At 42.8% G+C, this 14,330-nt stretch overlaps 1 protein-coding gene across 1 annotated transcript in view; it reads right to left on the bottom strand.

The window, feature by feature from the left end:
• ass1 (argininosuccinate synthase 1) overlaps nt 1-14,330 on the bottom strand; it is a 37,603-nt gene that overhangs the window by 16,674 nt on the left and 6,599 nt on the right. The window contains exons 4-9 of the mRNA XM_083793106.1: nt 13,607-13,795; nt 12,052-12,108; nt 11,306-11,380; nt 9,877-9,947; nt 9,721-9,751; nt 1,676-1,766 (exon numbers count right to left, since the gene is read on the bottom strand). Of these exons, the coding sequence (XP_083649232.1) occupies nt 1,676-1,766; nt 9,721-9,751; nt 9,877-9,947; nt 11,306-11,380; nt 12,052-12,108; nt 13,607-13,795 (514 nt within the window). The remainder of the gene's footprint in view (nt 1-1,675; nt 1,767-9,720; nt 9,752-9,876; nt 9,948-11,305; nt 11,381-12,051; nt 12,109-13,606; nt 13,796-14,330) is intronic.

Raw genomic sequence — 14,330 nt, 5'->3', positions numbered from 1 at the left:
CACCCGAACAGTGCAGACAATGGGAGCGCAGACACAGTTGTAGGAAAAATTACTGCTTTACATTTTTCCTCTCTGTCTCTTTTTCCTCTCCCCTTCTTCGCGATGAAAGGAGGGAGGGATAAAATTATAAAGGGAGAAGGTGGGGAATGGAGTGTTTGACGGGGAAAAGGTTCCTGTTGTTAAATATTCTTTTTTAATCAGTGAGAAAACTTTGGTGAGAAAGGCTGCGATGAAAAGGTTGGAGGGTAATGAAATGAAACATTCTTGCGCTGATCTTGTGCTGAGAGGGAGGAGGAGCAGGCTCGGCCCTTTGTGTGGACAGCTAAAACAGCTTTTGTCATAGGGTGCTCAATAAAGGCACAGAGAATATGTGTGAAAATGGAGTGCAGGCCAGTAAAGAGCCCGCGAAACAAGGCTAGGTTTCGACCACTGCTTCAGTGTTATACAAAAAGGACATATCCTTACTTGTCAACTTGTTACCACTCTACTTGTTTTATCATTACACATTTCCCCTGAGAAACTGGTAAAGCTACATCCATTCCCACAGATGTAGACCCAACAGTGAAATGTTTAATTTCCAGTGGATTAGATTAACCACTTTCACCTTGGTGTCTCTATTTTGGGCATGCCATAGGCGTGAAATGAATGCTTCAAAATCTCCACACTGGTTTTGTTTTTGTTTTTAAACATTAAAAAGGAAAATTCCTTTTACTTTTAAAATATTTTCAAAATGGTCACTTTTTCCACTTTTCCACCTACGGTCAACAAGCACTTTGATCGCAAGTTTGCAAAATGTTGTGAGTTTCTACTGTAGATCGGTTATTTCCGAATAGCCTATGTATAAAATAGGGTTTTTAAGTGGTTAAAAGGGGATCATCAATGCCCAATTGCAAAAGCCAACCTTCTGAACTTTTTTCAAATTGTAATTGCAGCTCATAAAGTTGTCAGCCAAGCTTGTGTGATGAGAGGGGCTAGTGAGTGACCACCAGGCCATTGATGTTAGCCTCTAGCCCTCAGCGAGCGCTCAGCTTCTGCTACTGGCCAGGGATTAAGGGGACATCTGTGCCATTTGCCCCAGGCTCAAATGTTTTTGGCCATTTTCTGTCTGTGCAAACATGTGACACTTTCCACTATTTAGCCAATTCCCTGTGGTAATATATCTAATGAGCATGTCTCTTAGCCCTCAGGGTGTATTAGTTAGACTTAATGCTTCCGGTCTGTGCATGTGCCTCAGGGCCAAACATGGCAGCTTTGGACCAAGTGATGGTGTGAGGAGTTGAGGTTAAGTCTGGGTGGTCAGAGCTGATGATAAAACACAGCCAGGGCAAAATGGTAACTGTAGCCTCTGGGGTTTAAGTATCAATGTTAAATAGGGATGAAGAGGCAAGGGCGATCGAACATGGCATGAAGGAGTCATATCTGGAGTGACACACATACAGTATTTAGACCACACTCATGCATGATTTTGGCTATGGTGAGGTCTGGGGACCCCCAGGGGTCCATGATGACCCCTGACACAGAGGACCCCACAACATGTAGATCTGCTATTTAAAAAAGATATATATTGAAAAAAATTGAAACATTTTAACAATACACATCTTGTATGGGGGTAACTATCTGCAGACAGGAATAAACACAGGAGCAACAGCTGGACAAATAGGTGACACTCGCATACCTTTTTTGAACTCTATCTCAAGTGTGTCAGGGACACTGGGAGAATCTTCTGGGTTCTTTGTCATCATGTACAGGTCAGCTGGGGCATGATTCTGAAACACACATACAATCACAGAAGTGAAGTCTATTTCACACTTTATGGCCCTTGATGAACAACCTGGACCTTTTTAGACTTCATCTGAAGGATAGCACAGCAGATATGGATTCTATTGTCTGAGATGATAACAGACTTCAGGCACGTCTAGCAAAAGGAGATGGAGGATGATGCAGAGGGAAAAATAACCTTGAGAGAGCTATCAGGACTTGAGTGAAAAGACAAAAATCAATGTTCCATTTTTCTCCTCTATTTGGATTTATATTCCCTGTATAGCTCTTCACCACAGGGGTGGGGTGGGGTGAGGGCAGGGGTAACACACATCCCCAAGAAAAGAACAAGCCAAGTGAAAGCATAGCCTACTTGACACAGTCACAGAACCAATTTGAGCAGGAAACAGGACACACACAGTAATATTACACCTGTGCGCACTGCGCAGTGTCAGCAAAAAAAATCATCTGCCTTGGTTTTTCTGGCGTATATGCCTTTTGCAACAGAATGTTTCACAAAACCACATGCCCATCATTTGAATTGGTGACCCTTTTGGCTGGGTGGAAGTTACATGTGCCCGCTTGTAGCCAGTCCGTTTACATTATCCCATTTTGGGCGGGAACCCCTTTTGGTGTTAGCATTATGTTATGCTTTAGCTATTGAAAAATAACAGATCTACAAGCTCATAGCGAGGCACAGAGTGCCGCGCTATGAGCTTGTACACACCAAAACACATCCTACACACAGCCTATAATCCAGGATTGGGACATCTATGAATTGTTTCATAGATGCCCCGTTTCTCCATTTCCCCCACCCCTCCCCCCACAGTAAAATGCAGCTACAATGGTAGAAAGCTTCTTCTTTCGTGTATCGTCGTCATGCACAGTAAAATGCAGCTACAATGGTAGAAAGCTAGTTGTCTTCATTCTAATGCGGGTATTTTAGTAGCTCCAAACGAATATTTTCACTGGTACTCACACATGCACCGTTTGTCATCTGCCGTTCAAACAGAACCCCGGGTCAGACCTTCATTTTCAGGCCCGTTGAGAACTCTATCGCTGGGTTCTGTATGAACGGCAGCTCCAGGGTGACAAACGTGTGAGTACCAGGAAAGGTTTGGAGCTACTAAAATATCCGCATTAGAAGAAGACAACTATCTTTCTACCATCCTAGTTGCATTTTACTGTGGGAGCTACTGGGAGGGGTGAGGAAAATGGAGAACAGGGGGTATCTATGAGACAACTCAAGGCCAACATGTATGTTGGGACAGGACTATAGGCTGATTCAGGGTACATGTGTTTTGGTGTGGATTTTTCCTTTAACCAAACCGTATAGATGACCAGAGCTCTTTCAGGGCTCAATACTAGGCGTGCTCCTTTTTGAGGGGCAGCCCCTTCCAATGCCTGGATTTGTGCATGCTCCCCGTGACGTCATGTGGCAGCCAAATCTATGGACTTTTTACTATGACGTATTTATTGTGCATGCCTCCCAAGGCACCCCTCACTTCACACGAGTGTCACGTCTATACCAAACCGCAAAACAAGCTAAAAAGACGCGTTGTGAGGTTTAAGGGTAGACTACAACAAAGACGAGTTGGTGGGGATCTGAAAACCATCTCAGCAAGTCACGCCGAGGACCTAAAAGAGCGCGGCAATCTCCTATACATTCACCCAGCAACAATTACACAGCATTAGGACAAGACGATGGACAATGTCTCCTGAGCTGAGGCAAATTGCAGGGGGACTATGCACCATAACTACTGGGTGCATTTAAATGGAAAGCTTTACCAGACGCTAAATCATCATACAATAACTAATCGCCATCCGCTTGCCGCCAGTCAGTGAGGAGAAAACGAGCAGCGTAATCGCTTTCTTTCCTTTTAACTAAACACCAAAATTGACTTGGAAAGCATCCGTTGCGCGCTCTCTCTCTCTCTCTCTCTCCTTATTTTCCGCCTCAGTGCCCTGAAAGATGCCCAGCGAGAGCAAACAGGAGAGGGGTGAAATGACTGCCCCAAAAAGCTCATCAAATACTGGAGAATGAGAACAAATAACAGCATTCCTGTTGGGCTGTGTGCTGCTTATAGAACTATGGTTGTTTATGTTTATGTAAAAAAAAGAAGAAGAAGATAATCTACGGGCCGACAGAGATTTAAACTTGTTGTCGTAGATATACAGATATCTAGATATACTTACAAAAAAATTGTAAATAAACGTCTTTAGCAGAGCCTTGTAACATGACACGCAATAGTGCCTAAAAGCAATTTAGGAAATGCTACTTTATGGGAAAATCCCATAATGGAGATTTCCTTGAACTTCCTCAGTGACCGCGAGCAGGACTGGGGATTGAAAGGGTGATAGATTTTATGGTCAGTGAGAGACTCTTTTACACATTTTGCACATTTTCATCAAAGCAACCATATAATGTTGGTATTTTCCGTTCAACCTCTTATTGCCTTAAAGGGATAGTTGCAACTGTATTAATTGATTGCCCGAGTCCCGTGGTGGGAGTTCTGCTCTGGTTTTGGTGGTTTTAGTTCCATAAATGGTAAATGGTGCATTTATATAGCGCTTTATTACATTCACCGATGGTGGAGGAAACCATGTATTGTAAGGCATTTAGAGGTTCAGTACAGTGAAGAGAGGAGAGTCCGCACACAGGTTTGCTCCAAGGTGTTTGCTTTTTATTCAATACACCATAAATAAGAGACAACGTTTCAGCCGTGAACGGCCTTCATCAGGTGATAATCGGCAGTATATGTGACAACTCCCTTTTAAACCCAGTCGTCACATCACGTGACTGATCACGACTGCATGGGCAGGTGATTCACTAACACCAATAAGTGACATGACAATAAATATAACAATAAATATGAACATGAATGACCACCACAGCAAGCAAGTTTACAATAAGGCAACACAGTTTCAAAAGAACAGTTTCAATCAAACTTGATGTTTTTTTTGCTTGTTACAGACTGTTTTAGTATTTTTTTAAATACATTTCTTTAAATATGTTTTATATATTTGAGATTTTGCATTTCTTTTGTGCAGTCTGTAACAAGCAAAAAAAACAGCAAGTTTGATTGAAACTGTTCTTTTGAAACTGTGTTGCCTTATTGTAAACTTGCTGTGGTGGTCATTCATGTTCATATTTATTGTTATATTTATTGTCATGTCACTTATTGGTGTTAGTGAATCACCTGCCCATGCAGTCGTCATCAGTCACGTGATGTGACGACTGGGTTTAAAAGGGAGTTGTCACATATACTGCCGATTATCACCTGATGAAGGCCGTTCACGGCCGAAACGTTGTGTCTTATTTATGGTGTATTGAATAAAAAGCAAACCTGTGTGCGGACTCTCCTCTCTTCACTGTACTTACCTTAGTCCAGCACCAGACAGGAACTGGATGTGCGCTAGCCACCTACCTTTTTATATTTAGAGGTTCTTGCTCAAGCTATAGGGCACTTCGACACTAACTCTGGGAGCGAACCGGGGCCATGCATTAAAAGTAAATTAATCCACAAAACTAGCGTAATTTGTATTGTTGACCCATTTCTAAAATACTAGTGCAAATTTCGTTCAACTTTGACCCCTCTATCAAATGGAACTATTTCTTGGGCGTAGTGATATGGACACAAAAAACATGCAAACACATGCGTGCTCACGAGATGAGAGCTCGAACTTATACACTGCTGGATAAAAAGAAAAGGGCAAAGCAATGTAATAGGCTTGTTTCCAGTGCACTAGCGATCAATGCATTTCAATTCTAACCCCCTGCAGGTGGAACCTGTCCCAAAGCCATGGCCCTGAAAGAGAGGAAAAGGTAGAGATTGAGAAGATGGGGGGTGGAGAAAGAGAGAGGGGCATTGGTGTGAAATGGGGCGTGAAGCATGCCATCATGTAGCACAGAACAGCTCCTTTGGCAGTCTTTGCTCCTGTTATATTGTTGTGCTGAATGCGGCCTGCAGAGCGAAGGAGAGAGCCGAGGCGAGGCATGAACTTAAAGCAAGTAAATTTCTTTCCACACGTTAGCTGCCTCATTGGCTTTCAATTGATGCCAATAGGACCAAAAGAAAGGCAGAGGTGGTGGAGGGAGGACAGTGAAAGAAAGAGAAGGGAGAGAGACGGAGATATAGAGAGAAGTGTGGTTAAAAAAAAAGAAAAAACTAAATCTTTGGCCCACTGGGTTGGAAATAACACTTAAATGACCATGATTCAAGTCTGGCCTCCTTAAAATGCAAACAGCAAGAATAAAACATTATTGTGTGGACACATTTATATATCCTTACCACCCACGTACGTTGGGCTAATATTGGGCCTTTAGCTGAATTTTCCACTTAATCTGGGCACGTCATTATAAGCAGACATCGTCAAGGATTAACAAAAATAGCTGATCTGCAAGCTGGTAATGCCCTATACGCCATATGATGAAGTACACAGTATGGGGCTGTGGTTAATCAGGGTGGATGGCTCATACATATTACAGGTTCTTTAACAAGCAGAGTGAAAAAGCAAAGTGAGTGCAGGCAAACACTGAGGCCACTCGCTAACTATCACAGGTCAAAACAATCAGACCAAGGCACCGAGCAAAGCACATGACAAGCACTGACCTCCCTCCTTCAAAGGACACATGAGCATGCATACATGGACCCTACAACCTCACATCCTTCCCCTAAGGCCGGGTGATCGTCTATCCATCCATCTAGTAAGCCCAGCCAAGCGACGGGCAGAAAACAAGTTTTCATTTCCTCTTGGGGGACAGGGCCTGGCGTTACGCTCCTTTACTCCTGGTCAGCACCATCGGCGCTCCATCAGCTCTGCGATCAAAGAGCCGACAGGGCCAAGGGAAGCCTGCACTGACAGAGGCTATAATTAAGACTGAGGTGATGTTTTAATGACTCGGGACGAGTGTCACGGTGCCTCAGGGTGGGCCTCCACTGTCTTAGGGAGATAGTACATTGATAGTACATTTTTGGCGACATCCGTGGCATCATGTTGTTAACCTAATGTTAGGAATTTCACAATGAAGAAATCTAAAAGTGATCATGTGAAATACTTGGTTTAGCTTAATTCAATCACACACCTGAATCTACTTCACCCAACCGGTTGCATAATGCATAATCCACACCATGTGAGAAAAAGTAAGCGTTTAACTTAACACAACTTAATGTGTGGGTAAGTAAATAAACAATGTCACTTAGTCAACATGGCTGTAGGCAACACGGTGTGTTATTATCAGGAAGGATACAGTGGTACTAATCACAGAGTAATCTGAACTCCCGGGCAGTTCTTATCTCTTGGTGAACATATGAGCGACCATTTGGACATTTCCTAATGTGACCGTGTTGAGTAGAGTGGGGGCATTGTGCGACAGGTGGGGGAGGTGGTTGTCTGAATAGCGTCGGTCTGCCCTGGGCCTTTAGGGTTGTAACCAGAGGAGAGAAAGGGAAAGATACAGAGAAGAGATACCAAGAACAAGATGACCTCTTTGAAAAAAGGTCATCTGGTGGGTATATAAGATTCTGCTTACATACATATATGGATGAAATATTTAGTTCAGTCTGGCGTTTTAGTATCGGTATTAATTGTATTTACGTCAATTGCCAATTTCTGGTTATTTTGTTCATTTTGTTTAAATGTAGACTAATTAACAAACATAGCATAGCTTTCTAAATTACTTGTGAGGTATTGATGCTATTCAGAGAAGACAGATTACTGAATTATTACAGTATGCTCAAGCTGAATCCGTAATGTAATGTATTCAAATCCCTTTACCACTTTAGATCCCACACCATAAATATTTAATTGTATTTAATGCCATTGATCGACTTAATATTTGAGTAAATGGGCCAAGGCAAAAACCCATGAATGAAATCAATTACACAATACTGTCATCATTCATTGCTATGCTATTGAGTTGTTTTTCCACCCCCTTTCTGTTCCCCACATATCTCAACAGGACAAGCTGTGGAGGGTTTGTGAGATAGAGAGAAACAGAGAGAGAGCGAGACGGAGAGAGAGAGAGAGATAGAGAGAGAGAGAGAGAGAGAGAGACAGTGGCTCTGTCCTTGCCCCTCCACTCCAGAAGAGAGAGAGAGAGAGAGAGAGAGAGAGAGAGAGAGATAGAGATACAGTGGCTCTGTCCTTGCCCCTCCACTCCAGAAGCGTGGAACCCCTTGCCTCCCTATGACACCGCGTGCATTGGGGACTCATCTGTCTGGCCCGCCGCCTTTGTACTTTACTGTTACTGGTGACATTTTGGTGTCACGGTGTCACGATGAAATGGCTCCCCTCCCACGTTGCAGCCGGCGGCAGCGCAACCAGAGGAACAATAGAGCCAAGGCTGGAACCCAGGAGGCCCCAGCTGGGTGCGCCACCCTAACCCTTCCCCCCTCTCGGGCTCCCATGAAATCGGGAATTAGGCGAAGCGTTTCTGACGACAAGTCAGTGTCTGTGTGTCCCAGGCTCTTCCCAGGGCCCAGCGAGGACCCGGGGTGATGAGAGACAGAGACTCAGACAGAGGCAAAGAGAAAAAGACGGAGGGACAGGACTTTTGGAGGTCGTTAAGGGCAACCTTCATGTACTGCTTTGACCCATGACCATAGCAGAGATCAAACTGTCCCACCCATGCAAGTGTGGGAGATTGACTTGGGTTTGTCTGTGGTGGAGCTCTCATGGGTTAACAGAAGTGCATTGGATTGACACTGTGTTATCATTACACTGGTGTCAAGTAGATGCTACATAAGTGCAGCAAACGTTTCGGTCATGCAACCATCATCTTTGTCTTTGATCACTTTATTGAGCATGTTAACATAAAAATAGGGATGTGGTCAAATTGTTTGTGTGTGAAAGACAAACTAAATTCAAGGAGCTAGACTTGTTTGTAACTAGAGGTTCACGCGCCTTTGGCGCGCTCACATCTAGAAACAAACAAACAAAACATAAATATATATTATATATACTGTATAACCCAGCATGCCTTGCAGTGTGTTGACGCGCTTGTCAAGTGATCGGCCATAGCCAATAGGAAGAAGGAAAGAAAGGAAGCTAATGGGAAGCAGAGAACATGGAAACTAAAAAATAAAAACTCTGCTTCTCATCATGCACCTGTAACCCAGCATGCACCTGTAACCCAGCATGCCTGGCTTGCAGTGCATCGATGCGCGTCAAGTGATTGGCCGTAGCCAATTGGAAGAAGGAAACACAGAAACGGGCTGTCCACTTTGATCCCGTGTTAAAAGGTTGTTTTCTCGGAATCTAGGCTGCATCCGCGTGATTGCAGACATTCTGGGATCATTTGTGATGTTCTGCTGTGGCAAGGTTACAATATTAACGCTTCTGAAGAGAAATTGATTTTAAGACGATTGAAGACGGACTGAGTGACTAATGGCAGATGTAAGAAACGGAAGCTGTAAAGGTTGCGTTGAAAACGCAGAAGTGAGTGATGTCAGAGCACAGGCACAGCACAGGCGGTAACAGCAGTTACTCTGCATACGTCACACTGTGTGACTTGGTGCCCATTGCAACATGGCGACCTGTCTGTCCTCTTCCATCGCCAACTCGCCTCAGCTCAATTGTATATACGTAGATGGGCCTAGATATTACAGCAGGTTTGCCAGAGAGGTAACCTGTTTACTCTCATGCTGTAGTAACCACTTACAGTGTACTTAGTAAGCAAATACTTTGTTGACTGTGTTCTGCTATGTACTTGGTCCACTATTTTTTTTTTTACACCAAATCTCTTCGCTGGCAATAGCCAATCTCACATTGCGCTAGTGGGCTTGTACAGTAGATCAGCTATTTTCTGCAAATGTTCCCCCCATAATAGGGATGCTAGGGTTTCAAGTGGTTAAAAGGTGATCACGCATGAGAAGACCTCTTGTCAAGACAAAAATGATATGCTGGTCAATTACTTTTGAGATCATGTACAATCTTCAGGCTTCAGGAACAGGCTCTTACCTTGGGGTTTTCTAGGATTCCTGACTCATAGCTGTTTGGAAACAAATGATTTAATTACAGTCAGTTTCAAACCGTTACAGGGTAATACATTTTTTATATTGAAAATGTATCGTGAAGAAACTCTTGGAATAGATTGATTGTGCCAACAAAACCCACCTTATATGCATAAGGTTGGCATCCATGCTCCAGGGTGCCTTTGGAGTTGAGGACACAGGAATGCCTTGTTTCTGGATTTTAAATAGAGTGGCAACATGAATACATAAGCATACATGAGTGTTCAAGAAAATGTAGTGCAATAACTTCTGATCAAAATAAGTCACAGAACAGTCATTACATCACTTCCAGCTGTTGCTATTTCATACATACATACATACACTAAACGATGTATTCATAATAAAATAAATGTCTCTCGAAACTGCTTTTGTCAGCCAGATTGCACAATGACAATCAGTTTATATTAGTGTATGATATTGAGTGGAAAACTCCATGACTCCGTTTGACCAGACAGGAGAGGGAGCATTAAAGGTAGGGTAACAGGTCAAAATGATAAAATATGTGTAAATATGCACTATGTTGGTCTAAATTAATTTAAATGAGAAAGGTTCTACATAACGGCTGAAGAAGCAGTTGTGCGTGAATGAAGAATCATTACATTGAGTGGAGGACGTTTAAACTGTATAATACTAGCCTGGAAACGGCTAGTAAATACGTTTCCAAGCTTTTTTTTAAATAAATAGCCCTCTGCAGAATTGGTCTGGCCCGGCTTGGTTGTGATTGGATTTCCCTGCCCCCGAAGTTGTGGTGCACCATTCAGGGCCCAGTATGCAAATATGGGGAAGGTTTTAGAATCCGCCCATTGGAAATGCAGTTTCCACACAGAGATTCTAGCATATGGGCACTTTGGGCACCAGGGGCCTGCTAATCCGAATGAAATAAATGGTGTCTAAAAAGATTTGTGTTTTATTGTTGGAAGGCAGCTGAAAAGTGCAATTGTGTGTAAAGCAGCAATGCGCTAGATTGCTCGGGGGGGGGGGGGGGGGGGGGGGGGTAGGAGACCGGAAATATGCCAATATAACAGCATAAAACCGCCCCGAAACGGCCCAAAACAAAAAAAAATGCTTCAGTGCCCAGGGGCCCTCAGAGGTGTTAATCCGGCCCTGCTGGCCATGCAAGGCTAGTATAATACTGGCCTATAGGTTAATATGTAGATTGTAAATGTCTAGCATTCAAAACCAGCTCTATATTTGCAATGCTCTGGAACACTTTCTACTGTTGAATATGAAATCAAATGAATACTGGTATTAGTGTCCTTCTACACCTGAACTTCACTAAACCACTCAAATGGATGATTTATGGATGGGGCAGATTTAACTGGTCACAGGATTTCCAAAATGTATATAATATATTCATTGTTTATGAGAATCCCAAATTGTAACATTGTTACTGTTCAACATTATTTGAACTTCCAGCATGTAAAAAAAGGTTTTCTTTAACTGAAACATCATCACCGCCCTCTAGTGGGGGGGATTGAACAGAGCTCCCTCATGTTGCATGTGTGACTGTGTAGCAATGCAGTCATATGAACCTGAGCATATTCCATCAGGTCCTTTCTCCCTCTGAAGCGAGTGTAGAATTCAGGGATCCTCCATGGTGAGATGATCTAAAGTGGAAGTCACATGCAGTAGAGAGACAGTAACAGTAAGTGTCTCAACACGCAATTGTTTCAATATAATCAAACAAACGGATGTTTTATGGTGTAGTCCAGACCACTGGTTCTCAAATGGGGTCCAGGGACCCCCAGAGGTACTTGGGTGATCATGTATGTCCAGGGTGTCCCAAGCTATGATTGATAGTTGGGATAGGAACCAAATGGACCCTTACAGGTCTGTAAACCAGTGTACAAATGGACACTCATAGGTACATTTTCATCGAAAGACAATATTTGTTTGAGCGGTGTAATTACATACATTGACTTCGTATGATACAAAGTCAATGCAAAGACTTGAAGTTTTTGCATTGACTTCAAGTTGCATTGAAGTCAATGCAACTTGAAGTTGCATCGAGCGCTGTGAACAAAGCGAACGGCACGGCGTGAACGCAGTGTTCCAGTGCCTCGGTATCTTCGCTCCAGATGGACAATCGCAACTGAGGCGACATTCGCTCACCCCACCTTTAGAGTTAAATTACTTTTCTGCAACCTACAGTGTAGGTCCCAGAATCGTGTCAAATGGGGTTCTGTGGGCTATGGAAATCAAACTGGGGGTCCATGAAATTAAAAGGTTTGAGAATCACTGGTCCAGAATTAAGCACCTTACAGCAGAGAAAACCCACCTTAACATCAGGATAAAGAGCATAGCATGTGAGCTCAAAACGGACCTGGTCATTGCCCTGTAAAATAAAACAAACTCTTTTAGCTACACAAGAAGACCTCAGGACTGCTTTGTTGTCAAATATTTATATGCATTTTTCTTGTAGAATATTTCGAATCTGGAATAATGGAATAATAGAGGAAGCTGTAATTGTAAAGCCATGCCTGTGTGTACCTTGTATAGCTTTTTTAAGTTGTATAGTTTTTATAACTATACAATATAGTATAGTATAGGTATAGTTCCCCCCCCTTTTCTTCCCCTCACTGTATATGTTTCCTTTCCCTTTTTACCTCCTTTATGATGAATTCCTATTCTGTTCTGTTCTTTGGCTATATAGAAGTGTCTATTTGTACGTCTCTAAATGTTTTGATGAATTGAACAAGGTGGACCCTCTTGTAAACAAGTGTAACGCTTTATTGGGTCGTCCACTCACAGTTAACAGTCTTTGTATTGAGTTGTGCTTGAAATGTACGGTACTGTAATTCTGCAAACTGTAATAAATATTTCAATCAATCAATCAAAAAGTCATCTAACTTTCTCTGAACTGGATTCAGTGGTGTTTATCTCCCTCTAGAGGCAAAAGTATGACACTGCATCACAAATGGCAGTAGTGGGCACCATAGTAGAAAACATTGTGGGAAGTGTTGAGGGTTGAGGCCTTGAGCCGGGTCACTCACAATGTACAATTCATCCAAGCCCAAAACAGGAAGTGAAGTCGATTAATCAAAGATTATAATTTTTATAGCACATTTCATGCAGGTGAAAATTCAATGCACTTTAAACTGTCACGGCAGACCCTTATGTAGCACAAAGGGCCTGACCTGGAAATGTATAATACATGTTTCTGTGATCAAACCAGGGGGCTCTTTCTCATAAGCGAGACATCTCGCTCGTAATACTCAAATAACCGGGGTTACGTTTGTAGCAAGCCTATAGTTATAGTATAGGTAGCTGTGCACTTGTTTATAGACACCCGTATTTACTTACGGTAAGTATTTAGCTCAGGTAGGGAGATTTTACTAATTTAAATATAATAACAGAATTAGGAAGAGACTAAATAAAGAGGATGAGAGACTTTGAAAACATTAAATTAACTGTCACTCATCAACCAGTACCACAGTTCAGACAGAACAGGGCTAGTCAGTTTTGGCTACTTCTTCCCTATACTATGAGTATGAAAATGAGACATTAAATACATGTATGTAACTATGTATGTCACAGTTCAGAAAGATATTTAATAACAGGTCTGGCAGTTCTGGTTCCTACTTCCTTAACGGTACGATCCCTTAGCGGTTCCCTTTAACGATTCCTATCGGGAGTTCCAAATGGATCCTTAGGGTTCCGTAATTCTGAGATATACAGGTCTGTAACTCTGAGTGTAACAAATGGAACCAAATGGACCAGCAATTTGTACAAGAGTTATGACGGTCCTTGAAATTAAAATGCTTTCACAGAAGACACGCTGGCTTCTATGGAATCCAAATGACTGAAATCAGTCGTGGTGACAGAGAACTAACCTTTCCAGTTGCGCCGTGGGAAACAAACTGCGCTCCCTCCTGACGCGCAATCTGAACCTGGCGCCGGGCGATGCAGGGCCGTGCCACTGAGGTGCCCAGCAGGTAGCGGTCCTCATAGATGGCATTGGCCTGAACCGCAGGCCAGATGAACTCCTCCACAAACTCTGCCTGGATGTCCTCGATAAACACCTATACGAATGAAGGGAGAAAGGATTTTGTCTTCGTAAATATACAGATTTTAGCTGTGAACACTAAAGTTGCCATTCAACATGCACAAGTTGGTTTCTGGTGAGTTTCTCTGATGGTGGCTTGGTGTAAAATGTGGATGGTGGTGTTATTTTAATCATTAATGATAATATTTTTTCTCTATTCCAAAATTCAAAAATGTAAACACAAATGTGAATATTATATTTGATCTTGCCATTTAGACATATTACTCACTGCTCAGCACATTTGAAGACAAACAAGCAAGGAGAAATAACTAGCCCCAGCCCCAACAAAAAAATGTGGGTCATGACCGAAAGAATAAGGTCGCGAATACAATCGGCCGAAATGAGTTTTCTTCGACGGGGGGCTGGCATCTCCCTTAGAGATAGGGTGAGAGGTTACAGTCACGTGAGAGAGACTCGGAGTAGAGTCGCTGCTTCTTCGCCTGGAAAGGAGCCAGCTTAGGTGGCTCGGGCATCTAGTTAGGATGCCTCTCGGGCGTCTCCCTAGGGAGGTC

The sequence above is a fragment of the Protomyctophum parallelum genome (assembly GCF_964188405.1).
Source record: "Protomyctophum parallelum genome assembly, chromosome: 21".
Lineage (NCBI taxonomy): Eukaryota > Metazoa > Chordata > Actinopteri > Myctophiformes > Myctophidae > Protomyctophum > Protomyctophum parallelum.
The sequence above is the reverse complement of the archived record's forward strand: the minus strand, read 5'-3'. Positions and strand labels throughout refer to the sequence as shown.